Consider the following 27,119-nt stretch of genomic DNA (forward strand, 5'->3'; position numbering starts at 1 on the left):
AGCCATGCCTAGAGTTTATGTCGAAGGTAAGGTACCTATATTTTGGCTCGGCACGCAGGTGACTCACGATGCAGATATGGATATTAGCATGAAATATCCGGATACTGGGAGCGAGGGTCGTGTAGTTTTATAATGCTGGCCCTGAAACAAAACCACGAGCGGCAGGGCCCAGAGTAGACTCGAGTCTGGATAGAGTAACTGGGTAGTACTTTAGCTTCCTCAAGTGCACTCGGGCATTCATGCCAATGTAATATCCTCGATCCTCTCTGTTCTTCGCCTAGCACTTTACCCGCGTCCAAGCCAGTGATGTAGGTCGAGGGGCAACATTCATCTGGGGGCGGGGTGCACTGATCGATCAAAACTCTGGGACCGGCCATCAATCAGGAACCAAGCTACCATGACAGATTCTTCTAAAAGTCTGACGGGAAGGAAACTGATTTAGTTATGATCTACGAGATGGGAAATACATACTGTCAGCTTCCAAGGTTAACTTTCCATCCGTCAATTTTCCCATCTTCATTTTCTGAAATCCCTTCAAAGTATTCAAGGAAACGATCCGTATAATTATATGTTTCGTCTTCGTCAATTATCTCTCCAGCTTTCTCATCTTCCTCTTCTAGCATTGCTCGTCTCTCGTAGAAAGAGGTGATCATCGTTAATACCGTATATACACTGGACATTGCCGGAATTTTGATGCCTCTATAGAAGCTACGATTGCTGTTTGGTAGCCATAGTGTAGCTGCATTCTCAAAGAGGATATCGTCCATATGAAAAGGAACAGGCTTCCCACCGCTTGATCTATCATTGGCTGTTGCCTCATATGGCGAGCGCCATAAAGGCCAAGACCATCCAAGATCTACAAGCGCCTGGGCCCTGTTCGATGGTTGTGTTAAGTTTCCCTGAAGGAATGTGATCCATTCGCCGAGGTTGATTGACTGTTCGATGACGTCTTTCAGCGCCAGTGCCATCGCTAAATGGACCCACTTGTCTCCCACTCGAGCGTCTTCAGAGATGAATTTTGCGATGACAACGGCAAGCTGTAGATGTGGTTGACCTTGCCACTTTGACAAAGATTCTAATTGTTTGATCACCCCATCCCAATTCTTAAGGATGTTCCTGAGCCTCTTATTAACATAGTTATCGCTTCGAACATGGACCTGGTGTGCGCGATTTCTGGCAGCTGTAAAAAAGGGGCTAAGTAATGGAAAATCAGGCCAGTCTTTTGTAAGCATCTGCATTATGAAAATCCAGACCTTCCTACTATCATGTAGTTGATCAACCATGTTAATATTTCCCAATTCAATCGAATGCATAGCCAGATTGAAATGGAAGTCCTTGTCGGGCTTTATTTTCCCCCCGTTGCCCGGGAAAGAACGACGAGCCCAAAGATTCGTAATGGATGCCCAGGTAAAGTAAACCCGTAGGTCGTCAATACTTAGCTTCGGGTCCCGTCTCGCAACGCAGTTGGTAATGAGAGTGAAAAACGCCCGCAGATCGCGCCTTTCTATTTGAACTATAGGCTGTAGAACTCCCTTTGAAGTCCAGTCCTTAACAAAGGCTTCGAGCTCCTGTAAAAGATCGCCTTCCTCAAACTCATTCGCTCTTTGTAGAGCTTGAGGCACGTCTTCTGCATACTGCGCTACTCCATAAACGTTGGACCAGTCTTCTTGAAGGAGTGCTCTTAGAAAGGGCGTAATATGGTCGTTGGTGTCTAAAGGTTTCGTTGTACAATCTGGCGTTTCTGATCTGTAATCTTCCGCGTCAAAGTATTCCTCCGGAGTGGCCTCTTCATAAGTGTTATCTTGACCTCTTGTTTCTAGAATACTAGATATTCGGCTTTTGCTCCTAGTAAATACCATTATTTAGTGACCATTTTTGGAACTGAGGATGCCTTTATATACTCTCATCATTACTAAAACGGCTACTCTTAAGCGAAGGGCGGCGTTTATCTCAGTCATTGTGCAAAGATAAGTTCAAGCAAGCCACAAATGAATAATATTCACGTAGTAGTCACCTTACCTATGACGTGAGATGTCAGGCATTGGTCAGCGTAGCGACAGCAACCTTGATTTTGTCCTCCTCATCTACAACCATGAGACTCTGGAGCTCACTTGGCGCCGACAAAGTGTTGGAGAAACGACAAAACTAGTCTATGGTCTGCGACACAATGTTGCAGGACCGCTTCAGCGCCGAGGCCATTGGCTAGTATCGTCAGATCCTATCCGAGCTGCCGCGCCGCAACACTTTCGTCCCTTGTTCAAAACGTGATGATCTATCCCGCTTAGACACATCTGGCCTTGATCGGGAAGACGGCCGGATAGCTGCTAGGCAGGACAACATAGACTGTGGCACGCCCCTGGCGAAGAGGCACGCACACATGAGTCCCACCCTCACGGACAGACACTAATAACGGATTTGGAAGCGCAACACTTGCAGTACTTTGGACACGTGGAGCTAAAGATGGACTCATACGGCAGGGCTACAACTAAGCTCCTGCTTAATCTACTCCCGACTTTCGGGCTAGATAATGTGAACCACCGCTTGCCGGGGGTGGCAGCAAAAGCTATTGGTAATGGCAGAAGTGCTCATATTGAAGGATGGTGCAGAAGGCGCCGTGGTGGATGTAACTGCCTAGAACCCTATGTGCGCGCTGTAACATTTGACAACGCCAGTCCGGAGTAGAGCCAGTCTGATTAGAGCAAGTGAGTAGTATCATGGCGTCGCCGAATGCACCATGAGATTGTCATTCATACTGATTTGCCATCCCCGATATTCTCTGTTCTTCCGTCTGCTACGTAAGTGGTGCCCAAGCCAGGCCGTCTAACCAGAGATCGAGTGGGGCTTTATTAAGATGCACTGACCGATCTGGACCCCGGAACTGGCCCTCAATCTGGAGTGACCACGAGAGATTTCTACGAAATTCGGATGTGAAGGAAGGCTAATTCATTCACGAACATCTCCTGAGCTAGCCGGTCGTCCCCTTTCAGCATTATCGACAGGTTACAGCCAGCTTGTACCATTTTGCCGTTTAACGGACTCGGATGCATCATGGTGTTATGGTGGGGCTGTCCGCATCGGCCATTCCATCTTTTCAGCGGGTGCGGTCAGCAACCGCCAGCGTTTTCAGTGTGCTGAAAGCCGTAGGCTTAGTCACGAAACAGGGGCTATCACTAATCAGGGTCAAGCCAATCAAGTATACGAACCATCTCAAAGAGAGCCGGAGCTGCAAGTTTGTTGATGCTACATACTGCAGTGGTGCATTCCACGCGAGCTGACCTGGTTGTTTGTTCTCCTCCACAAGGTACGACAAATATCATTCTCATAAGTACACAAATCCGAAGAGCTCCTTTGATTTCTAGCCATCACACCATTGTTTTTGTTCAGTGTGAGATGAAGCTATACCATCTCCGAGCTGGAAAGGTATCATCAAACCTATAAAAACATCTAGTCTAGAGGTCTCTCGTAGAATGACTTTGTCCCTGCTTCCACCCACAACCAGATATCGGGGTGGTCTGTGCGATAATACATAGCACTCAAGGAGCTGACGTACTTTACTATGGCCTTTCTCTTCTGGCGTAGACCGCGTCTCGATGGTCCGCTGATTGCCGACCGCAACGAGCTCATCGTTGACCGTCCGCTGCCTCCCTTCAAACCCGACTCCGACTTCATCCCTCCGCGGGGAGGATCAGCAGTAGTTCCAATACTGAAACGCGCCAAATCCAAGTCTGGCTACCGTGTTGCGCTTGTGGGACCTGCCGGCGTGGGGAAGTCGCAACTGGCTATTGAGCACTGTTGCCAAGCGAATGAGGTGTTCAGACTACCTTTGGTGTTTTGGATAGGCGCGGAGACGCGTGAACGTTTCCTGGGAGACGTCAGGTCCATCGCTGAGTTGCTTCACATTACAGATCATGGCACAACTGACCTGGAACGCGTCGCACAATGGCTTCTCGACCCGTCGAGTGGTCCCTGGTTCTTGGTTCTAGATGGTGTGTCCAGCGCCGACGTTCTCAGTTGTAGCGACGGCGATCCCAATACACCAGGCGATGACAGCGGCGCTCAGCGGAGGGATTTTGTGCACCTCCTCTCAAATGTGTCCCACGGTTCAATCTTGGTCACGACAAGAGATAAGGATACTGCAATGGCTCTAGGCATCAGATCCAGCGACATTGTGCCCGTGAGGGCAATGAGGGCAGGCGCGGCTGCGAAACTGCTGCTGAAAAAACTCGGCGACCAAAATCAGCAGAGCAAGCAGGATTATATGGAGTTGGTCAAAACACTGGAGTACAATCCACTCGCAATCCTGCAGGCGGCAGCGTACATACGCCGACGCCCCCAACCCATCTCAGTCAACGCGTACGAGCAAGAGCTGAAACGCAAAAAAACGTCTCTAGGAGCTTTTTTCCAAGAAGGAAGTTATCAGTTCCGACGAGACTGTAGTGCCTCCGACTATATCAAGGCCTGTTGGAGACCCGTCGTCGAGTTCCTCGAGCCGAGCCGCAAGGCCACAACGCCAGCAGCTTCTCTGCTCTGTTTCATGTCGTTCTTCGATCGCGATCACATTCCAAAATTGCTTGCTGAGTCTCAAAGGGGCGGAGCCGACGAGAGCGCGGTGCCCGAGTCTTCCCAGGGCCACCAGAGCCACCTCCAAACGATCGAGCCATCGCCACTGGGAGATGGAGACAATCAACGCTCCACCGACGCCCCCGAGGGGGCCGTGCAGGATCTGCTTGACGCGGGCTTCATCGCTGAGGGGGATCCCGGGGTGTTCTCAATGCACCAACTCGTGCAGCTGGCAGTAAGAGACTGGCTGAGGAACAACAGACATTTTGAGTACTTCCTATCGCAGTTCATATGCTGGATGAGTCGGAATTTCCCAGTGGGGCGCTATGAGAACCGAGACACGTGCAGACGCCTTAACCCACATGTTCAAGAGGTGGCCCGACATCGCCTGACGGATGCTGAACTGCTTAGAAAGCAGGCACAGGTGCTATGTTACGCCAGCCTGTACCAGCTAGAAATGGGCTATCCCGACCAAGCTATGGAGTTCGCCAACCAGTCTCTTAAAGCGATGAAGATGCACAAACCGGAAGACTACCTAGTTTTGGAGAGCAAACACTATCTCGGCAGAGCCCTACGCAACCTGGGCCATTACGAGGCGGCTGATGATACATTCTCTGAAGTACTGAAAACATGCAGTGCGCATCTCGGCCCCGATGATCCTATGTTGCTGAGCATTCGCGAGGACCACGCGATGAACTTGGAGTCTCTTGGGAGACTGGACGAGGCAGTAATGCGGATCGACCAGGTCCGGGCGGATCGGAACAAATACGGTGGGCCTGCAAATGCCCATCCCGCGGACATCATTGGCTGTGATGCGAATCAGGCCACACTCCTCCGATTACGCAACGATCTAGAGGGCGCTGAGCAGCTGTACCTGAGCATTCTGCAACAAGCTAGAGAGAGTTCTCTCGACCAAAACCATCCAGACATCCTAGCAATCAAGTGCGAGCTGGCCACTGTGTATCGAGACCAAGGAAAATTCCAGGCAGCAGAAGGGGAGTTTTCAAAACTGCTTTCAGTATGCACTATAACACTCGGCAGAAATCATTCTCTCACCCTTAATTGTAAGGCAAACCTGGTAACAACATACTTACACTTGAAGGAGTGCGCAAAGGCGGAAGAGCTGGGCGTCGAAGTAGCTCAGCTTCGCCAGTCCAGACTCGGCAAATCACACGCTGACACCCTCAGGAGTAAGTTAAACCTCGCCAGTGCATACTATTTACAGGACATGTGGGAAGATGCAAGAAGATTACAGGTCTCTGTGATGGAAACGTCCAAGCAGAACTTTAAAATCAGTGATCTCATCGGGGATAGTATGGAGGATTTGGCCATCACAGAGAATTGCATGGGCCATAAGACTAGCGCCATCATCCTCCTACAAGGCTCTGTCACAGTCCGCTCCATGCAACCAGGCTCGAGAAAAGAAGACACGACTTGGGCTCGGAACGTTTTGCCTGGGTGGTACCGTGAGCTATTGGAAGCAGGTCGCCAGCGGGCGCAGAGGAAAAGAGCACATCATGCAGGAGGCAGGCCGAAGCGAATAAAATTGACAGAAGAGAAATGATCCTTCTACCATAGACAACCATTCTTCGACGATAAGAGAGGTTATTTTCATATTAGCCAGGCAGAACCCGGCCGACTGAATGTGTAAGAGTGACAGCTAAGGGAAAGGAGTCCCTTGGCTTTATGGTCGCTACGCTTACAATTACACTTCGGACAGCATATAAAACTACTGCACAGGAGCCGGAGCTTATACTTCTTGGCCGTTTCCGATGTCGGGGTTTTCGAGATACAGCGCCCCGGTGTCAGAGCGATTACAGCAGCACAAGATAGGTGCCCAGAATTCTATCACTTTCGGAACTACCTGTGAGAATCGGTAAAGAATACCTTCTACAAAAGTGATTCCGGTCCCTTGCTCTTCCACCCTCATTACTCATCTGTAGCGAGAGTCGCTTTCGATGGAACTCAAAGCCGGTAACTATGAGGTCCCGATAGTTGTCTAGCCTTTTGTATGCAAAGTAAAATGCTTCATTCATGGCAGCGCAATCCTGCCGCTCTTGGAAGTCTGAGTCTACCACCTAAGGCACGAACTTGCAGGTGTCCTACGCTGGCTTCTGAGCGCCGAGAGGCGCGCCAAAGTGCAGGCAGAACGATCAGTGAGAGCCATAGAATTCAGTATACCGAACCGTTTCACGCCTTTTCGCCGAAGGCAAAGAACGGCCCTAGGTTAATAGCCATTACGCAACCGGAACGATTAATCAGATGTCTGAGAATGACTGCAAGACGTACTCCAATTAACCATTGGGCAAGACCGCAAGCTACCTCCATCGGAGAACAGTTGGAGTCACAACGGTCGAATATACAGGCCTTGCATTCGCTTACCTGTTTATTGAGTTCGCATTGCCAGGCCGACAACGCATCTCTTGAATCGGGTAGTATAGGATGCGTTGACGATTCAATATTGATGTTCAATCCTGACAAACAGTCTCAAGACTGATTACATCAATCATTCATCCTTCATCGTCGTGCAATATTTAAAATCCATCCAGAGCACACACTTGACACATCAGAACAATGGTATCAACTAGAAGTCAAACACGTTCCCAGAAAGGGACTCGGACTCAATTCCAGGGCGGCGCTACGAAAGTGATGAATGCTGTAGAGGGAGAGCCAGTTGCGAGGTCCAGACGTAGTACCAAGATTGAAAGAGCTACGACCACTGCGAATAGCGAGAGAGAAAAGAAGGCTACGAAGGGGAGATTTACTGCCAAACTTGACAAGCTAGAGAATGCTAGGAATAGCAAAGGATGTCAAAGCACGCCTACTTGCACAATGCGCGACGCTGCTAGTGACGTAAGGTAACATGGTATACAATCTCCATGGCAATAGACAGATGGGTCATCCAGTCCCGATGTCCTGATTATGCAGAAAAACGCGATACGCCATGGAATTGGCTGCAGCGGCAGAAAGAGTGGGCAGGGCGTCAACCCGAAGCGTCCAGATTCCAGCGCTATTATGATGCGATTGTGCAAAACAGATTCAGTAAAGTGGAAAGAGACTTCGAGGAAGAACTTGAACGGATAGAGAATCAGCAACAAAAATATCGAGATGCAGGAATACAAATTCTCACCACTGAGGTCACAACACTTAAAAATCCCGAAACGACCAAAGATTCACAAAGGATAAGTCAGGTCGACAGTGAATGGTTTTGGGAACCGGGGTGGTCCTTGGCGAAAGCAACCGAGAGTTGGAAAGCTAAAGGACTGCAGGATGAACTCATTAGTGACTTTCAACGGGATGGGTGGATATATCAGCAGTTTTTGGTCTGCCTTATCGCCTATATAAGCCAACAAGACTTCAAGTCTTCAAGGAGTCCCTTGCTGTTTGTTCGTTGTCAAATGTGGAAGAAGCCTATAGATCAACTCGTTCCTATTGAAAAGCTCGGTTACGACTACGTGAACAAATTCTCCAACAACATCGATACCCGCGTAACCTACAAACCCTCTAGGCTCGGTTACGACTACGTGTATAACTTCTTCAACAACATCGATACCCGCGTAACCTACAAACCCTCTAAGCTGCGCAGCATGGAGTGGACCTGGAGCAATGGGAGTTGGGCGTGGAACGCGTATATTGACAGTAATGGTAGGAACTCTCTAGTGAACCCTGATGCTGTTTTGTTCGAGAATGGAGCAAAATTACATGTAGATGATCTCGACAATGGGGGTAAAGCTGTCATTGAGCTTCCTCCTAACGCAACGGTCTACGAAGTCATTTGCCAGATTAATTCTTTCTATACTACGGAAATCGAAGCGCCAAAGGGACTGGACGAAGCAGGTCGCTACTATAGTCCTCGTTGGGAACGCCATCCTGTAGAAGTGGGTGGCTTTAAGAAACATAGAAGTAAACTAGATGGAGAGGAATATTGGGAATTAGAGGACGTTTAGAACAGCAACTGAGTCATTCCTATGATTTTTTCCTGGTGTATCATACGGTAAGGGAAGGCAGCCCGCGATATGGCGCAGAGGCTACTGTGCGAGCTCGGAGACACTTCGCCGGTTGATTGACCCTGCGCGGGCTATCCGTCCGTACATACCTACACGAACTGGAACAAAACAAGGCATCGAGACTTGCTCTCTTTGAATGGCAAAGCTGTAATACACAACGGGACCGCAGCGCCTCAGACTTCATCCTAGCCCACCGGGAGCACGTTAAGGAGCACGTTAAGCAAATACCATCTTCTGCGGAGAAACATCTCTGTCGTTCAGCTCTTGTTGCCGCAGGCAAGCCAGACGTTCCCACGGTGCCGAAAACCGTGCAACTGGCTGTACGATACTTGCTGGAGACTGATGGAGGCTCTGGGAACTTCATTCGGCGATTCATATCTTGGATGAGTGACATGTTCCCAGAAGCGTACTACGAGCACTGGGATACGTGCCATCACCTATACCCTCTTGTCAAAATCATGGCCGAACACCGCCCGACGGATAATACGTTACTCACAGGGTGGGCATTAGTGCTTTGTCGTTGCAGTCGATATGCCAGGGAACAAGTCTGGCTCGATGAGGCCCTTCCACTGGCAACAAAGTCACACAACGCCGCGCTACAGGTGTACCCACCGATACACGAACTGTGTTTGGAGAGCAAACAGTATGTTGGCAGAATCCTGCGTGACCAAGGCCTCGACGAGGAAGCGGAAACGATATTCTCTGATCTGTGGACCATGTGCAAGGAGCACTCCATTTCGAAACATCCCCTGGCCCTAACCATTGGTGAAGACCGGGCGTTCATGCATTCGTGCTTGGGAGAACCAGAGGCCGGCCTAGAGCTGATACAACATATCGTCCACGTCCGGGAAGAGTGCGAAGGGCCCGAAGGAGCCCACCCTACTGACGTGGTCGGCTCTTATTCGAATAAGGGTATGCTACTTCGGGAGTGCGGCAAACTACCGGATGCTGTGGAGGTGTTTAAAAATGCCATAAAAAGATCAGTGCAATTCAGGATCCCTCGTAATCATCCTGACATGCTGATCTTTCAAATCGAGCTGGCCACAACATATCGAAAGCAAGGGAAAAAGAAGCTCAGTGCAGCAGTAGCGCTTCTCAAGAAAGCGCTCGCTAGGTACGAGAAGACATTCGGCCGCGGGCACAGTCTTACCGTCGACTGTATGGCAGAAATTGGAACAACATACCTACACTGGAAAAGATGGGCCGATGCGGAAAAAATCTACATCAATGTAGTAAAGTACCACGAAACAAATCCCGGCAACAATCAATCTAGGCTCCTTCAAGCCAAATTGAATCTGGCTTGTGCATATGACGGGCTGGAGGAGTTTGAAAAGGCAGAAAATCAACAAAGGGCCGTAATGAGGAGGTCCAAGGAAATGTTTGGAGAGAGTCATCTCCTCACGGCACAGAGTATGGACGATTTGGCCTTTTTGAGGCAGAAATCGGGTGATTATACCGAAGCTTTGGATCTGATGCGGAAGTGCCTGGCAGTCCGCCAGCAGCTGTTGGGTGCGGAGCATGAGGACACAATATTCGCTCAGGATGCACTAACCACATGGAGTGAGAAGTATGCGGCAAGGGGTGGAAGTTCCAAGCGTACCCAGACGGCAGGCAATCAGTCAGAGGAGCGATGGAAAAAGAGAAGGAAGTAACAGTTCTGTTTTATCTATTACCGTTCACAGACGATGCTGCGTTGAGGGGTGAATTAGTCAGTTTGGCGTTATTTCATAAGTCGGTTCTTTCGCGATAGTAGAGATACGCAAGAAGTTACCACTGTGTGGTGTGCAGTAGGTTTAAGCTCGGGTATCACGATGTGTTGTGTGCAGCTACTCTATTATTCTCAAGATGTTTCATAATAGTATCCCATACATAATTGCGCCAACTATCTGTGGTACATATGCGAGTCGACCGGGTGGGAGTAGCACTTGATATAGCTGCGATGTTGTGCTAGGTTATGAGGCGATTACCTGATAGTATATTGGGAAGTTGTAAGAAGGCCTGCTAGGTGTGTGAACGTGGCTATTAAAACTAAGACATGGAAAATCTGATGGCTGGCTCCGATAAGGTCGAACCTATATGGAAACCATCTCTCGGGGATCTGCAACTAGGATGTTAATTTTTGGTCACAGGTAAGGAATCGTAGGCGACATACCCTCGAGGCATAGACAGCTGCGGCGATGAGATTAAGCAACATCGTACAAGCCAGCCACCCAAGGGATATATGATTTCCCAGAACGGCCCAGCCCTTGATTTGAAGGCCATGCAACAGCGATGCGAGCGACCCCAAGCCGGATGTGCTATAGACAAGTACACGCCATTTTCTGAAGGCAGAAAAGCCAAAGCCATGGCCAAAGATGAGCCCCAAAGTTATTACAGCCGTAATGAGATTCTTAAAAACAAACAGTAGTCAGAGGCGCTCATAGGAACTGCGGGTAAGAATAACATACAGTCGAGCTGTAGAACCTCTGCAGGTCCGGGAGGCCGGCCAGTCCGTAATGAACCACGGGTGCATTAGCACTCCAGACAAGGACCACGATGCCTAAATAATCAAGTCGATTACAGGACTGGGCCCAACTGCGACTATGATTGGACAAGGAGTGGAATATGTTCTCAACGTCAATACAATAATCTTCTGGAGAAATCGAGCAACGGGCTTACATGGCGGAGCATAAGAAACAAAAGGCCACTCCGAAGCAGTAACGCGATACCGTAGGATGATGCATATGATGAAGAAAGAAAGGAATTATGGTGAATGCGATACAGCCAGACATATGTGAAACGATGTTCACAGTCTCGTTATGCAGATACAGAACGCTGCGTAGTGACCTGTACAAAGACCCGGAGATTGGCCTGCAACAAAATCAGCCATGCATTAACCCAGCTTTCAAGCGCACGTACCGATATCCAGATAGTATGAAATCATTATCCTGTTGCCATGATGGAATCGCATGGTATAACATGAGGCTTTTGGACGACAGATGGTCCTGTATACGGTTTGCTTTCCCAACAGGTGACATTATCAGTATGTCAGCGGGCAAAGTCTTAATCGTTGCGGCATCGTAAGCAAGAGTAGGGCGAGCAAGTATGGCGAACGTAACGACTTGGAGCTACAGATTCACCTTTTATACCTGTTAGTGGAGCAATCATTGTTTGTCATGATTAACCTGGTTGTTTGTCCCTTCCATAGAGTACGACAAGCATTTTTCGTGTTATCCACTATATGATTCCACTCCGGACTTCGGCCATACTCAAGAGCCAGGCACCTGGGCTATCAAACGGCGTTCTCTTTTAGGCGATGGTGGCATCTAGTGGGGATATGATGTATAGGTTGATCTACCCACTCGCTACGCGAGGCGCCTTGAAGAGACGAGGAAGAGTGAGGCTGCACGTGATAGGTGATTGGAAACCCACCTGTGCCCACGAAACTTCGCGTTGAGAGGCAGGCACGGCCTGGGGAGGAAGGCGCGCGGTAGACTGGCGGCCTGGTGGCAGGTCTGAGACATGTCGATCCTCCCCAGGGCCGGATTGTGTCCATGCCCGAGTCAGGTACGAGCCATATTGATGTCGCTCTGAGGCCAGGCCCCAGCGGGCTGGCGGCTCCTGCTGCCCAACCTGGCCGGCCGCACGTCACGGGCTGGGGGAAAGAGATCTATTTAGGCCAACCACGTCGTCGTCATAACAATATGCCCTTGTTCCTCGCAATTGCTTGCCTTATGTGGGCTATGCCCTGCCTTCGTACTATTATGCCGTGGTACACCTTGCTGGGTGTTGTGGTGCATCATACGCAGCGCATCGTTGACCAAATTCACTTACACAGCCGCGGTGATCGCCGGCTGACCAGCGCGTGCAACTACGTGCCGTATGACCTAAATGGACTGCGTGCGGTCCAAGATGAGGAGGATGCCACCGTAGGTGCTCAAGAGATATGACGAGCCCGCAATTGTGGACGAGGTGTGGTTCTCCACGTCCGGAGCCATCATAGAACCCCGACAATTGACAGGAAAGGCCTGTTTCAACCATTACAGCTGCATGCTCACGACAAGTTGTAAGGTGCGCTCCGCCGAAGTGTACTCTTCTGATTTCGGACAACGATAACGTTACGGCCCAAGACTGGGCTAATGCCCTGGCCCGCCAATTGCTCCGGAACGACTGGAGTATTTAATGAAATGAAATCTCCAACCGTGACGGCAGGTTCGCGTCCGCCTTCTCGCGCAACTTTTGGAAGACTCTCACGGGAGGGGAAAGCAACTGACAGATAATTAGCGGGAAGCGCGATGTACGCGTCATATTACCAGCCCAGGGCAGGTGAGGGCAGAGGAGAGTGAAAGTGAGGCGCGGGGGGCTCGAACTGCGATGCCACGTCAAGGTTCCTTATAAAACTGTACGCGAGAGACCTCGTTTGGAAACAGCCCCGAGAATAATGGGCATGGACAGCCGATACAATACCATAGTAGACCGCAGGGCAGCAAGGTGCGACTGCAGTGTTGGCAGGCAAGGCAGCGCTCGCGGTAGTGGTTCGTAGAATCGCCAGCAGCGGGCCAAGTTACCACGCATGTAAGGGCGGGGCTGGGGGGCCGGACAGTAGAGGGTGGTCGAGACTGAGAGGCCCACTTAGAGGCCAAAATGGCGACCGAAGGACGCGGAGCGGGGCCGGACAATCGGCCATGAGCCCGGCGTCACTTTGACTCCAGAGGGATTGGAGCGTGAGTATAACACTCGGCATGGTCGACTGCATTTGGTGGTGCCTTGATTGAGAATCTGGCTGTAGGTCGTTGTAGTGGTGGCCCGTATGACGGGGCACACACGCAAAGCAGAGATGGTCGGGCAGGATTCCTCCGCCACCACGATTTTGGAGGTGGTGTTGCGCTGGTTGGTGCCTGCAGAGAGCGAGGACAGTGGCCAGTCCATTGTCGACGAGCTGCGGCTTGTCAAATTGCTAGAAGGCGCTGTCTGCCTGCCTGCCCAAGCACGAGGTGATTCCACGCGGTGCGCCGGTCGGCGGCCCACACCCTGGATCGCTGGGTCGCCGCTGCACGCGGGCCTCACCGCCGCGCGCCGCTCCGTCTCAATCATGGCGCCTGTCAAATCGCAACAACGTCTGCGCTCTCGTCGCTCCCTCACAATCAGCTCGAATTTGCTCCTGTTCCAAGCCGTGCGCGCATCGGCGCCTGCGCGTCAGTCAGTACCTCGGGCCGCATCTCCCGCCCATTCCCAGCCCACACACCTCTGCGAGCTTTTCCTCGCCTGCGCCGCGCAAAGCAGCCGACATCCATCCTCTTTGCCTGCTGCACGTCTCACATCATCGTGGGCAGCATCCCTTCTTTTTGCCGCTTGATAAAGATAGGATCCCTTGCCGCGTGTGCCCCGCCAGCATAGTTCTCTGGCTGCCGATCTTGTAGTAGCTCCTGCTGCGCCATCCGCATAGCACTTCCAACCTTGTCCTCCAACGCTGCGCGCAACTCCAACGAGGCGCTTTGTCGCAGCCTTTCCGCTGCTGCCTGGGCCTACTTGCTCTATTTTCTCTTACGAAAGATCGCGCTGAGCTTCAACCATTGGAACTCCATCGTCGGCTACTGCTCATCCGTCCACACGTCCCGGACACGTGGCTTGCATCCCACACGCAAATATCGACATAGCAACCAGGTAACGCTCTTGCCAAAGGAGCACGCCAATCTTCAAGGTTCGAACAACATACGATTCTGTAGCAATGGCCACCACTCGCAAGCGGCCTCGGCAGGAAGATTCCACCGACAACATAGCCGAGTGCCCCTTCACTGTCATACATCCGGATCCCAATGAGAAGAAGAATACAAAGCACGGCTGTGGCGGCTCAGAGGATCGGCCCGCGCCTCCGCCGAAAATCCATCTCCAGGTCTCGCCATTCTCTCCAATCGGCAAGTTCAATGCCAAGGATAACACCATGGACCGCCACTACCAGGTCCTCCGTTTGCCGAGTGGATGGAAATGGCCAGATATAACAGCTTCGTTTGTACCTGCCCCCACACCACCCGTCTTTGTCTCCATCTGCCCAATGATGTCTGCTACAGTACATCGTCTTTCAGCAATGCGTGCCTCCATACTGACATAGTGATGCGTAGTAAATGGTGTCAAGTACCACAGCGAAGGCTTCGTCTTCGTCGCAAATGACAACAGTATTGAGCGCCAGAAGAACCCCGGCGAGTCCCGCCAACCTAGAAAGAAGTCGGATGACGACTGGGTCGCAAGGATTCTCGAAATTCGCGCCGCGGACGAGCATCACGTGTATGCGCGCGTCTACTGGATGTACTGGCCTGACGAGCTGCCGGCAGGCACGACAGATGGAAAGCGGGCCATCAAGGGCAGACAGCCGTATCATGGCAATAACGAGCTCATCGCCTCTAATCACAGTTCAGTCATCCCGCGTGCACAAATGGGGTACGTGAATGGACTACTGACATCGCCTTCGTTAGTGGACGTCATCAACGTGGTCGCTGTCACGGCGAGCGCAACTGTTCATCAGTGGGATGAGACAAATGAAGATGAAGTACAACCAGCTCTGTACTGGCGCCAAGCCTTTGACGTGCGAACCATGGACCTCTCGGTATGCCATCCACATTTCGCCCTGGACTCTGGGAATTATCCGTGCCGTCGAGACTATGCTAACTCGTATATTGGAATTAGTCCGCTGAAGGACGGTGCTACTGTAACTGTCCTGAAAACCCCGACAAGAAGCTCATTTGCTGCACTAACGGGAAGTGCCGCAAGTGGCTGCACGACGATTGCCTGGTCCACAAAGCTCTACTGCGCACTTTCGCCCGCCTCGGAACCGACAAACCTCACCAGCCGGCGCCCGTCAAGGACGAGCAAGATAATGAGACTGGCCGCGTGTGCCCGTCACCCAGCGAGTTCGGAGCAGTACCAACGGCCGAACCCTCTGTTGATGTGAAGCCCGGGGAGCCAAACACCGCCGAGATGGCTGATGTCGCAAAAGTGCTTCCCATTATCCAGGCGGAGAGCACGGGTCAGGCGCCAGAACCGAGAAAGAGAGGCCGCGGCCGCAAGCCGGATGCCCAGAAGGCGAAATCATACGACGGTTATTTCTCCGCCATCATTAGAGATAACGTCAGTCCGCCAGTTGTCGAGATTACTGATCTGCGGGAAGAAGTGACCGGTGGACTCAAGGAGTGGACAGAGCCTCTGGATTGCCTTGTTTGTGGCCAGCAAATCCACTAAACCAGGAAACTCTCGCATCTGTTTGCGGAGTTTTGCTGGAGGCATAGACGACAAGGCCGTAAAGGTCTGTGGACCAGACGATCGGTAGATGAGATCTCGCAGGTTCGCCAACTTGTCGGGCAAGAAGGAAGCCAACCGTCTTAGTCTACCTAGAGACGCTTCGTAGCATGCGTAGTTAATGATCCCAGACCTAACTCCTGTCTGATTTCACCCCGTAATCGAGTTAATTTGCAGGGTCTCACATGTATGCAGTGTCAACCATGCACACCACGACGTTGTTCTTACTTCCACGTAGGTTATGCTAGCTTAGAGCATTAATCAACTCCATGGGTTGCGAAGTTGTTTGCTTGCCAGCAGACAAGATATCCATTGAGTTTGTTATTTCGGAAGTGGAGGTTCGAACAGGTGCCTGCCAGGCTAGGCTGACCTCGCCGCCGCGTCCAGTGCGACGAAGACATGTGCAAGTGGGCATGGCCGCCAGGCCACGTGGTAGACGCTAAAGCCGCGTAACCCTCGGAAGCATTGACCCGTCATGCAAGGCAGTTCGAGGTCGCGGAGACCGCAGCCCAGCCATCGGTCCTCCTGGTCGAAAGTCTCTAGTGCTTCTTCTTAGCGATGTAGCCAGGCCATAGTATAGAACAACCTTCCTACCTGTTTTCTGCGTCCAGAATTGTGTCAGAGTTGGCGACTTGAACCTGGACAGGCCCAGTCGCGGCCGAGCTATGAGAGCTTCGTGTGAAATAAAGGGCACGTCGCTTATTGCACCATTACTCGATTAGGGCCTATCGTATGGCGACCGCATTATTCCAACTGCGCAACATGTTTGCACGCGCAGAAACCTCGTCGGATTGGCGCAGGCATACCGTCTGGCTTCCTACCTAGCCCAACCGCCAGTGGGACTAACAACGTCGATGTCATCGTCGGCATCGTCGCCGGCAGGAGCATTTACAAAGTGATAATGCAGAGGGAAGGAAAGGTGAAAACGGTGACCGCAACAACGATTCCCGCCGAAAGCCAGCAGCTCCACCAGGTGATCCCGATAGTAGAATGATGGATGACGGACGTCGTACATATCACAACGTCCGCGACTTGCATGACTGATTTCTCCCCGTGAAAGGATAGCATAAACAGTTTTCCTCTATTTTGTTTCTTCGTAGTAGGATGCGCGATTTTTCGAGGTCTTCTGATTATCTATTTGACTACCTACTACGTGCTACAGCTAGCTCTTGCGTACAATAATGTGCTGCCGTACTCCTCCCCATCCTCAACATGTTGCTCTCCAAACTTGCGACACCCTGGCATCTGGAATTCCCGTTGACCTGATCTTCATTGAGCCTAAATTTGAGGCGTGTCTGGAACAAGCGGTTCCCATCGCCCGGAGTGAAAACACGCAGCAATATGATGCTTTTGAGAAATACACTACAAAATGTGGTTTATGTGTGGACTCATTATTTTGCAAGTGGCCACAGCCTAGCCCGCCTCCATTGCGCCTTTAAGCCTCGGAGTCGAATGATTCGTCTGAGGAAGGTACCATGTGAACGACTCTTAAAGCTTCCCAGTCTGAATTTCTTCATAGACGTGTACTGTCGAAAAGAGATACTCCGAGTAGGGAATTTCATAGGCACGCCAGGCTGGTCTTTATTGTGCACATACTGGGTCTTGCCTTCAATATAGGAAAGGCCGTTACGATCATCCGAAAACTTGATAGCTCTAATGTATGACTCCTTTTTGGGAATGGTCTTATCCGACTTAAACGTGATTCGTACCATACCATCCCGCAAACGTTTGGCCTCAAAATTTTCATTATACACCGAGTCGCGCTGATTGACATAGCTTGGAATGTTTTGGACAGTAGACGGGGCCATGACTGATCTTAATGAGTATTGAGTACATTTTCTCGCGGGCAACGAGGCCGAACTTATAGTCGAAGACCTTAAGTAAGGCATGACAAATTGCTTCAATGATGGAAGGTACAGTGCTTCTTATTATGACCAATTGATGACGCCAAGATCTCCATGAGAAATGACCATCTTTCATAGCACCAGGGGGTTTGGGAAGGGGGGAGACTAATCGTCGCATAATAGATCCTGGTGACCGACGTTACCCTTGGCGGCCTACTGTATAGCTACTCCAATGCTTATCTACAGTTGAGTCACAGCTTGTAGATCAGTTGCATATGTCCGGACACTGAGTAATTCCCACCGGAGCCCCGACCTTGCAGTGTTCTAGTAGCCATAGAGGTGATCGACCCCAGTCCTGGATTTCCCAGATAGGTTTCATAGGGTCTCTGATCCGTCTTCGGTGATCCCCCAGATTGCTCAACTTAGACCACTGCGTGGTTTTCTTCTGTATATTTGTTTCATCCCGTTATGTCGAACTGTCTAAAAGATGGATATTCCATTATAGCAAGTTCGAAAAATTATAACTAAGTTAACTTAACTTAACAATGCCCAGGTAATCCTGAACCAAATGAGACACTGAGCAGGGGCAAGGTGAGACTCCCTTCGGTCACGGAAAGGACAACCACCCAATGACTAAGGTGAGTTCATCGCCTGCCAATTTCGGTGGTATTACTAGCGAGGCTCACTTAGGCGGGACACCTAAGTGAGGCAATTCCCAGATGTAGAGATAGCGATGGTTTTGATGGGGGAGCCAGCAACGACAGCATGCAAGGGGTGTCGCTGCACATATGAGGGATTGCCTGATCAGGGCATTGTCAAGCGAATGCAGCACTGTTCTGGATGTCAAGTTGCAAAACTGAAGATGTGGCGAAACCTGCTTGCATTGGTGGTGTGTATCTGGGTGTCTATGGAAAAGATCACGAAATTCTGGCTTATGAAGTACTGTCCTGGAATACCAGGCCCCTGACTAGACTGCCCCTGCCCTAACATACCACCTTCCGTCATTTCCTCACTGCGCTGTCTACTAACGCGTTTTTCTCGGGTAAAAATGTACGATAATTTTCATCACTATATACTATATCCCATGCAACCCATCCACTACAACGAGCAGGCCAACCTGCACTCAGCATTGGACCTCGTACATGGAAGGCAGCATTGTACAATATGTTATCGAACTAGTCTTGCGATCATTTCCACCGCCGCTGAGTGTCGCAGTCTTTCGCTAGCCTCAGGATATCACTGACCGAGGGATATAGTACGTGGAATCTCTGCTCAGGGCGACACCTAGAATGTCATGCACTGAGAGTGACTGCGAGAGTGCTTTACACTAGAACATCGTTTATTTGCCTGCCGCTTTATACATATATATTGCGAATCTCACCTCCTAGCGGTCTGGGTGGTTGTACGATGTGACCATTTGGGATGCTACTCCCTATCGTTTTGTACAAGAGATACTGCCCCCCCCACCTCCTTCCGCCACGAGTGTGCCAGCGTATCGGCGGCTGGGGCGCAGAGGCCTCTGTGACAATTGAGAGACCAATCTCTCATCTTGAGTACTCCATCTTTGTGGAAGTACGCGACAACAAGCACCTAGTGAATAGGATAGTGCCATAGAACGATCGCGGTTAGAACATATGCAGATATGAGCATTGACCCCTCGATCCAGAATGCCTTGCCAGAGTGCAACACGTAGTTGACTAGTAAGACCGCAATGGCAAGCATGATTGCTTGGAAAGTATCAAAGGCTAGCACGGAGGTCGATGAAATCAGAACGCCGGTAAGTACCGCAATGGGGAACGCGAAGAGCGAAACCCTAATGCTTGATACCACTGCCGTATCGATAAGCCAGCTAATATCCTGATTCTTTGTCTTAGTGATGATCGTTACCTGGTCGATGATTCCCAGCGCCAGTGGTATGACAATCAACTCAAGGAAATCGATAGAGATCGTTTGTAGCTCACGAGCGGCTAAACCCTCTATAAGAAAATAGGACGACGCGACGGCTGCGGAATAGCTCAGAACTATTCCAGCGATAGAAACTGAATATGGCAAACGAGACATATGCGCGTTTTTCTCCTTCTGTTGATTACGCCACTGTCCCAGGCCCTCGTACTTGATCGGGAGGGAAGAGCTCCCAATAGCTAACAGCACATGGGCCGGGAACATCACTGCTTCTTGAAAAGTATCAGAGACAGGGACACTGGAAGTTTTGTGTACTTGGAAGGACCACAAGATGTATAGGACGAACTGTGCAATCAGGACCCAGGCTACAGCGTGAGATATGTTAGCAGGCTCTCGTATATTATCTAATTGAGTGTCAGCTAGTTTCCTAGATGTGCGATTTCTAGTCTTAATCAGGGCAGTCTCACCTTGCCAACCTACTATAGTAGGAACGATAATACTCATTAAGCTGACTACGAGCATCTGAGAATTAAGACGTGCCATTGTGGAGGAATATTCTTGGTACGAGTGGTGGAAACCTCCGCTTATGAAGCACATGCCCATGATAACGAGGAGGTTCCCTAGAAGCACTCCCACGAGTGCGTTTTGTGCTACTAAAGGCTTCCCCTTCAGTACTGCAATAGTCGCAAAGGAGAGATCAATTGAGTTTCTAGAAGTCTCTTTAGTATATTTGCGATACAAACGATGGGAAACACTAACCCCAGAACTCCATTCAGTAACAGACTCAGGAACTCATGATTAGCTTTTTGAAGTTTCCAGACAAGCTCTCTAAGTAGGTGCTGGAAAGTGCTTGTTAGAGGTATTAGAGTAACGAGCGAAATAAGAAAATGTGCCAGGGATCCATAAAGCAAGTTCCGAGAAAGAACGCAAGCGATGAACGACAGAAGACCCGTAATGGAGCATGCTAGTAGTTTCCGGGACGGCCCAGAAGCCATAAACTTCTTGTAGTGCTTTTGCTTCATACAATAAGAACCAGGTTCAGCTTCCACGTTATCAGCCTATCTTATTTGTGGGGAAGGTTTCTAAGCAGGTGGAACACAGTGTGAAGACCTGCACACGTCAGCATTTTCCGCATGCAGCATTAAAAGAGCAAACAAAATGGAGGCATTTCATGTGACTCGTTGTTTTGTGGGGTCACTGAATTCTCTCATCGCCTGTAATGGCTCCAAACAAGTCCGGAATATATAAATTGTCGGGGTCCGTCTCTCTCTAAAGCACATGAGCGCAGCGACAAAGTCTTCGTGAATAGATATCATATTGGAACACCAGGCCAGCGCTCAACAGCGCATTTGATCATTTCTCCCTGACTGTAAGTATCTATTTTGGGATCTTCTAGAATGTTCCAAGGTAATGGCTCCATTCTATCCCCACTTTCTCAAGCCTCCGCTATTCGAGCCGCAGGTCACACTCCCCGTTTGGCGCCCGCCACCCACCCACATCCCTTTACCTCTCTTCTCTCGCTTTTCCTCTCTCCCTCTCCGAGTCACCTTTTTGGCCCCCTGAAGGATTCATGGCAGCTATGAATCCCGATAGCCCTCTACTTGACAGCCACGATGACCTCGTCTTTGGCTTCAGCACACCTAGCGTTCGTCTGGAAGTGCCAGGAAGATCACAAGGCAGCAATGAGGCCGGGCTTGAGTCAGGCGTCGACCGCCCCATCCCATCTACGCTTTGCTACACCGTTGACTTCAAGATGCGACTGCGTAAGGGGAGACTAATGAAGATTGCAGATGAAACTATAGATAATATTAAAGTTGCCCCGGATCTCTGCTGGGGGGAAACCTTGCGCTTCAAGCTTGCCAACAAAGCCAACGAAAAGTTGCCCGAGCCCGAATACGAACATCGAGAGACGATCATCACCGTATCTACTTCCAGACGAGGCGAACCCCCATTCAAACCACCACCCTTTAGTGGATCCGACATCGACTGGACAGATATTGAGGATAAGCTTCGGTCGTGGAGTGACCCGAAGCACAAGCTCAGAATTGAATTCCTTGCAATCTATGAGTGCCTCAAGGTCGTGACCGAGAAGGTAGGCCGCGGTGCCACGAAAAAGCACACCGCTGCATTGAATAAACTTGTTGCAGGGCAACAGGCAGCCGGTACGGGCGCAGGTGCCGTCTGGCAAGAAGTGTATCAGCTCTTCTCTTGCACCAGCTCCTCGTGTACAAACGTCGGGTTTTATTGTTGGATTCAGAACGGAAAACATTATAAGCTGGACGACAAGATTCTAGACCAGCTCATCGATCACGCTGTAGAAGGCATGGCGCTGAAGACGCATGCGGATGTGCCCTATAGAATTCGCGAGCAGGCCATCGCACGGGCTGAAGAAGCAATGCAACGCAAGAAGCGGAGAGCTACTGCAGTGGAACTTGATCCTTGCAGCACCAACTGCCGGGATGGCAATGCCGACGTCCCGCCATATCGCCTAAACCTGCCCATGCCCCCAAATGAGGCCATCCAATCGTTCAGCGATTGGCTAAGTGAAAAGACCACTAACGATGATTGGAAGGAGGCCTATCAGGCCACTGCTGCAACAGCGCTGAAGCTGGGCTATGATTTGGAATGGCTGCACAACAACAAGACCATCGGTGCTGGGATATTCAAAGAGAACGGAATCATGCCAGGGATAGCGGAGCAGTTTGTGCACAAGATTATGATTTGGGTAGACGCAATCAACACAGAGTGAAGCTTCGAAGATTTGAGTGATGATAGAGACTACTCCGGAGGATGTTCCACGTGATACCCGGCGTTGCGAAAATGGCCCTCAGCACTTTCGCGTCGGCAACCCACCGCCCTGACGCAAGACTTCGTGTAGATTTCAAAATCTCTCCGGATCAAGTTCGGATAATTCTTGCGTTGTGCTTTCATGTGTGTCTTGACTTCTCCGAAGAACTCTTCGATTGGATCAGTGCGCGGGGTGTATGGCGGGGTAAAGTCTAATAGAACGCCAGCCTCTGCCGCCATCTGCTGTACCCTTTCTGAGTAGTGAAATCCAACGTTATCCATGATAAGCACAGTCTCCGGTTCGGGCCATCTGCTGCAGTGGCAAAGCAATTGCTCAATAAAATCCTCGAAAAGAAGTCTGTCCATGGATCCGCTGAAGAAGCGGCATAGCTTGATGCCTCTCTGTGTATATGCTGCAATGAGCTGTACCCGCGGTCCGCGTTCGAACCGAGCCTTTTCTACTGGTGTGATGCCCTTTGGCGCCCATCCTTTCTTGCGATACATACCTGGCCTGTCAAAGCCACATTCATCAATAAAAACATAATGGTAGGAACGGCATCCTTGCATTTTCAATCGGTAGAAATAGAAGTGCTGTAGATCGGGCACCTGTTGCTGGGCTACACGCCTTTTGACCTTGAATGTCGTTTTACACTTCTTAAGAGTTCGAGCGATTGTGGTTACAGACACCTCCTCGTCGAACTCTTCATGAATAAATTTGACCATCTCACGCTGCGTCATGTCAGTTTCTTTACTGAGTCGGTGAATAAGTATATCACTCATTGAAGGAGTAATCTTGGGATCTGGACCGGTTCGGTTCACGGGTGCAATTGTCGTTCCAAACTGCGCGAACGTCGATCGTATTCTACGGAGGGATCGACTAGTGCAAGGTACGACGTCAAGAATGGCTTCGTTGTCGAACCCTTTATGGATCATGTATGAGATCTGGTCATGCTGAGATCGGGTTAGTCGAGGAGCCATATTGAGCCTGGTGTGCTCCTGAAGTGGCGAAAGAGGAAGAAATCAGATAGGGTGGCAATGCTGGGGGATTCTAGGATATCCAATGTCTGGTGTCTGGTCATGGCTATGAGTCATAGAAGTGGGGTTGATGTTTCTAGCTTGTCATCTCCCCACACCAGAAAGCCAAAAGTGTGCACTGTGAGTGTGCTCCACAGTGACTTATTTTAGAAATCACTGAGGCGTAAAATGTGGAAACTGAACCTGGTTCTTATTGTACCTTTGTCGCAGTCAATGATTAGAGACACCAATGGGCTTAAGTATTCATGTACTAGGCTGTAAAGTGAGCGATGAGATCATAATTACTGATCTCGCGTAATAATAAAGAATTCGCCAAAAAACAAACGATAATTGTGCAATGCCTTATTTTTCATGATCTACGTGGCTTCACGTAATACGAATCGTAGTGCGTGGAATAATGGTGTTCGCGGAATAAGATTGGTACATTTTACGAACGACGATTCTCCTTCTGCTGACTTTTAGTGGTCGGACGTATAGAGTCGTGCTTCAGTCCAAGTATTTTTACGCCCCCGTCTATATATGGTCATCTTTGCTTGAGTCTATCATGCGTCTTTCGCCGGCATCGTCCTTAATGTGTGAGAGGTTCTTTTGAACCGCAATAGTCGAGTCTTCTGCTAGCAGAATTCATAGCCAGAGTCCTTCACAGCGATCTGGGAAAGCATGTTCAACCCGCAGGGACAAGTATGTTCGAGGAGGCCTTCATCCGAGCCGTTGTCTATCACTCCTCTTGACACCTTGCACGTGAATCCTTCGTCGTCTCACTCAATGCGCCACACCTGCCGGAACAGGAACTGGCTTGAATAGTGATGGTCTATCATGTGTATCGTCCAGACCACCGTCATCATCGACGCGTGCATCCAGGCCCGAGCAGCCGTCACAGGGCTGTATATGTAGAAGATGTATTCTAAGGAACACCTGACGTGATAGCTCGATACTCCCACGAGTGAGCAAATCCGCTGGTAAACATGGGCATACGTCTAGTCCAGCACCTTCGAGTAAATCATATTGTCAAGGTAGAGCATCGCAGAGGGCCATGGTCTCGTCATGTCATTCTTACTTGTAAACGCCTCCTTCACAATACGGCCGAAATGGTGCGGCTCCTCGGACTAGCACGCCCACTTAGAGACCGCGTGATCAATTCTCGCACAATAAAGCACATTCGCTACAAGGCAGGGGCTTCTGCCCACCGAGGGCGGCTGCGCAAGGAGGATCAATAGACACATCTTATCTAAGTGACGCCATTATTACTTGGAATCAGGGCGTCAGCAGCCACAGAGGAAACGAAGGAGGCAACTTAAGAGAAGAGGTGAACGAGAGTGATGTGCCGTAAATAGCCATCTTTGAGTGATGGAGAATAGTTTTACATTGAAAAGGCCAATACTTCAATAGTCACTGGCGCGGCGAGATGCTACCATAATAGCCACTCTTCAGATGTCGGGTCCCTGGTTGTCTGGTCCAAAGAGAATATAAGAGCGGCAGCTATGTGATGGAAGGCCTTTATAATCACTACGCTGACGCCGGAGCTTGTTCTTTTCAGCCCGAGATGCGGTGCATACGTCCTTTCTACAAACAGTTTCTATCGCTGAGTGGTAACCATACATCACTTTCCGACAAATCCTTCCGTAGCAGGGACTGTCAAGCGCGTAATACATTCCCGGATACCGTCCACGGTAGGTCTACACAGCCGTAAACCGTGATTGCCGCAAATGCGAGGCCTTATTAAAGTCGTTGTCTATCACGCGCGGCGCAGCATTTCTCGAGCCTCAGGATATCACCGACAGAGGGACATGTTAGGTGGAGTCTCGGCTTAGGGTCGCAAGCGACAGGCTCATGCAGTAGGCCTTGCCCCTGCTCCGCAAAGCGCAATACGGAGCTCTACAACCCCAAGCTGCGTCCTATCTCTGTAATGCTACGCACTCTGACAGATTTGGAATCACGAACGTCCCACTTTATCGCCTTACGAGGAATCCACGAGTTTCACTTACGAAAGATTGACAATGGCAAACGTCCATTTTGCTGATGCAATGGGCAGAGTCTTATGTGATACCACTACCCAGGCGGCATGCTGTGTTACAGGCCTTTCAAGGCTTCAGGATCCCTCCCACCTAGGAAGTGGAGAACGACGAAATCTATGCCGGCGAGAACCCGCACCATACCCATTTCAGCTGATTAAAGGACGCGTTCGCGCACCGAGTTTGAATCACCTATCGACGATCAGCATAAAGGCAATGGGGAAGACCTCAATAGTCAGAAGAAGTCGCCGAGCCAGGCAGGCCAAGTCGGTAGTTGACGGTCATCGCAAGATATGTGATGAGGAGCATTACCTCACTGTGCGTAAATTAAACTGTGAAAGGTTTTGTAGCTCTCATTGAATGACAAATTCGTCCAATTCCGAGAGTTACTAGGAATTATTTTGAGGTATAAGAAGACTGCCCAGTCGACAATACCTAGCCATGACGCGTACCAGGAGTGAAAAGAAAATACCCATTCATCGCCGCCCCGAGGCATTATCTAAAATAGTAAGGCGGGCTAAAATCAGAAGCGCTATCGATTACAGTTCAAATCATGGTACGAAATGTCAATCCTTAGTTTGGCAACCGAAACGACTAGGTCAGGAAGAACTTGCTATGGAATATACGCTCCCGCAGGTATTAAAAATAGAGCCAGGGGAAAAAGAACAGTCGCAAGAATGCTATTCTGCGAGGAGCAAGGTAGACAAAGCCCCTACCAACGCGTGCAGTGACACAGATAGCTCCGACGATGAATTCGAAGTTCTGTCAGAATTCCGTGCAACTGAGCGGGAGCTGACTTCTGAACTACCAAGAATCGTACGACACCTGGTATGGTCTGAAGTCGGTCGAGCCATGTATTCTGAAGATGTTTCAAAAGAGCGCTCCCAAGGAGATGCAGAGAAAGATGCTGCCAGACTACACGGTATCTTTACATCCATGGTTCTCATGGAACTTAAGAGCCCTCAGCTAAGTACGCTGTCTCAGGATTTCGAGGCAGAACAATGCGAGAACTGCCCACTTGCCTTGGTCTTGAAAGATATCATTAGAATGGCTGCTGATCCATGGAAAGATACTTTGAACCATCAATTTGATTTGGGCATTGTGTATGGTGAGGAAATTGCTAAAATAAAGCAAGATGAGTCTATGCGCGCCAACTTAGGTAACGGGAAAAGACGTTTTTGAGGTCAAGAAACAACAGGCAGAGCACTATCTATCTATACTTCCAGACATCATAGCCACGGATATGTGAAGATGTAAAGCACTATCGCCCTTAGATTCGTAAGGTCGGCATGTAGACAATGTCAATGAATGTATTATTGCATCGGCGTCTCGATAATGCGACTGATTCCTAGTCCCCCGTGCCTGCCTCACTGTGCCTGTTACCCACATGTTGGACATGTAATATCTTGTGAAAGCTCTATGCACGTAGCAGGCCCGTTTCATTTCAGCCCCTTTTCTAACCAAGAAAGTGCATGAGGAGTGCGCAAAGCAACGCACTTCCATTCCCCAGGAGCAAGGGCAAATAGGGCAAATAGAGGTATACTTAGCAGGCTGCTGACTCAATACTCGCCAGACCTTGACGTATCGCGACGTTGCCGCCATACCTGCCATGACCACGGTCAAGATTCCTACAATTTCCCTGTTGATGTTCACTAGCTGTTCGGACTGGAGCTTGCATTTCTCTTTTCCGAGTCCGAGGCGTC

The 27,119-nt window shown here is 50.1% G+C and overlaps 8 protein-coding genes across 8 annotated transcripts; 5 read left to right on the forward strand and 3 right to left on the reverse strand.

The window, feature by feature from the left end:
* Nucleotides 1–1,209: 1,209 nt before the first annotated feature.
* On the reverse strand, nucleotides 1,210–2,042 carry B0I36DRAFT_356314 (uncharacterized protein; the record flags this gene model as incomplete). Its single annotated transcript, XM_046157601.1, has 3 exons — nucleotides 1,210–1,257; nucleotides 1,515–1,824; nucleotides 2,020–2,042. The coding sequence occupies 3 exons, from the start codon at nucleotides 2,040–2,042 to the stop codon at nucleotides 1,210–1,212; spliced, it is 381 nt and encodes a 126-aa protein (XP_046004611.1).
* A 1,514-nt stretch (nucleotides 2,043–3,556) lies between these two features.
* B0I36DRAFT_356315 (P-loop containing nucleoside triphosphate hydrolase protein) lies at nucleotides 3,557–5,850 on the forward strand (the record flags this gene model as incomplete). The annotated part of the gene is made up of 3 exons (XM_046157602.1): nucleotides 3,557–4,795; nucleotides 4,934–5,750; nucleotides 5,786–5,850. The coding sequence occupies 3 exons, from the start codon at nucleotides 3,557–3,559 to the stop codon at nucleotides 5,848–5,850; spliced, it is 2,121 nt and encodes a 706-aa protein (XP_046004612.1).
* Nucleotides 5,851–7,392: 1,542 nt separating this feature from the next.
* On the forward strand, nucleotides 7,393–10,219 carry B0I36DRAFT_356316 (uncharacterized protein; the record flags this gene model as incomplete). The annotated part of the gene is given in 5 exon segments (XM_046157603.1): nucleotides 7,393–7,418; nucleotides 7,907–8,205; nucleotides 8,221–8,463; nucleotides 8,757–9,681; nucleotides 9,766–10,219. The coding sequence occupies 5 exon segments, from the start codon at nucleotides 7,393–7,395 to the stop codon at nucleotides 10,217–10,219; spliced, it is 1,947 nt and encodes a 648-aa protein (XP_046004613.1).
* A 311-nt stretch (nucleotides 10,220–10,530) lies between these two features.
* On the reverse strand, nucleotides 10,531–11,584 carry B0I36DRAFT_256698 (putative hemolysin-III channel protein Izh2; the record flags this gene model as incomplete). Its single annotated transcript, XM_046150957.1, has 5 exons — nucleotides 10,531–10,665; nucleotides 10,720–10,956; nucleotides 11,015–11,196; nucleotides 11,245–11,417; nucleotides 11,466–11,584. 5 exons carry the CDS (start codon nucleotides 11,582–11,584, stop codon nucleotides 10,531–10,533), a joined length of 846 nt encoding a protein of 281 aa, XP_046004614.1.
* A 2,924-nt stretch (nucleotides 11,585–14,508) lies between these two features.
* B0I36DRAFT_340721 (uncharacterized protein) lies at nucleotides 14,509–15,835 on the forward strand. The gene is made up of 4 exons (XM_046155965.1): nucleotides 14,509–14,556; nucleotides 14,666–14,953; nucleotides 15,017–15,147; nucleotides 15,228–15,835. Exons 1-4 carry the CDS (start codon nucleotides 14,526–14,528, stop codon nucleotides 15,777–15,779), a joined length of 1,002 nt encoding a protein of 333 aa, XP_046004615.1. The 5' UTR covers nucleotides 14,509–14,525; the 3' UTR covers nucleotides 15,780–15,835.
* Nucleotides 15,836–19,270: 3,435 nt separating this feature from the next.
* B0I36DRAFT_256787 (uncharacterized protein) lies at nucleotides 19,271–20,299 on the reverse strand (the record flags this gene model as incomplete). Its single annotated transcript, XM_046150964.1, has 3 exons — nucleotides 19,271–19,811; nucleotides 19,911–20,029; nucleotides 20,063–20,299. Coding segments are annotated over 3 exons (897 nt in total), but the record flags the coding sequence as incomplete, so codon positions are not given.
* Nucleotides 20,300–21,071: 772 nt separating this feature from the next.
* B0I36DRAFT_340722 (uncharacterized protein) lies at nucleotides 21,072–22,346 on the forward strand. Its single transcript, XM_046155966.1, has one exon. The coding sequence runs from the start codon at nucleotides 21,153–21,155 to the stop codon at nucleotides 22,329–22,331; it is 1,179 nt and encodes a 392-aa protein (XP_046004617.1). The 5' UTR covers nucleotides 21,072–21,152; the 3' UTR covers nucleotides 22,332–22,346.
* Nucleotides 22,347–25,969: 3,623 nt separating this feature from the next.
* On the forward strand, nucleotides 25,970–26,665 carry B0I36DRAFT_356319 (uncharacterized protein; the record flags this gene model as incomplete). The annotated part of the gene is made up of 3 exons (XM_046157604.1): nucleotides 25,970–25,972; nucleotides 26,053–26,575; nucleotides 26,652–26,665. The coding sequence occupies 3 exons, from the start codon at nucleotides 25,970–25,972 to the stop codon at nucleotides 26,663–26,665; spliced, it is 540 nt and encodes a 179-aa protein (XP_046004618.1).
* Between the last annotated feature and the right edge of the window lie 454 nt (nucleotides 26,666–27,119).

Source organism: Microdochium trichocladiopsis, assembly GCF_020744255.1.
Source record: "Microdochium trichocladiopsis strain MPI-CAGE-CH-0230 chromosome Unknown B0I36scaffold_15, whole genome shotgun sequence".
Taxonomy (NCBI): Eukaryota; Fungi; Ascomycota; class Sordariomycetes; order Xylariales; family Microdochiaceae; genus Microdochium; species Microdochium trichocladiopsis.

Excerpts from the sequence above, each read along its gene's own strand:
- B0I36DRAFT_340721 (XM_046155965.1), top strand. The coding sequence starts at position 14,526 with ATGGAAATGGCCAGATATAACAGCTTCGTTT. Across the intron at positions 14,557-14,665 it reads CAGATATAACAGCTTCGTTT|TAAATGGTGTCAAGTACCAC; the intron begins GTACCTGCCCCC and ends AGTGATGCGTAG. Across the intron at positions 15,148-15,227 it reads TGCGAACCATGGACCTCTCG|TCCGCTGAAGGACGGTGCTA; the intron begins GTATGCCATCCA and ends TATTGGAATTAG.
- B0I36DRAFT_340722 (XM_046155966.1), top strand. The coding sequence starts at position 21,153 with ATGGCAGCTATGAATCCCGATAGCCCTCTACTTGACAGCCACGATGAC.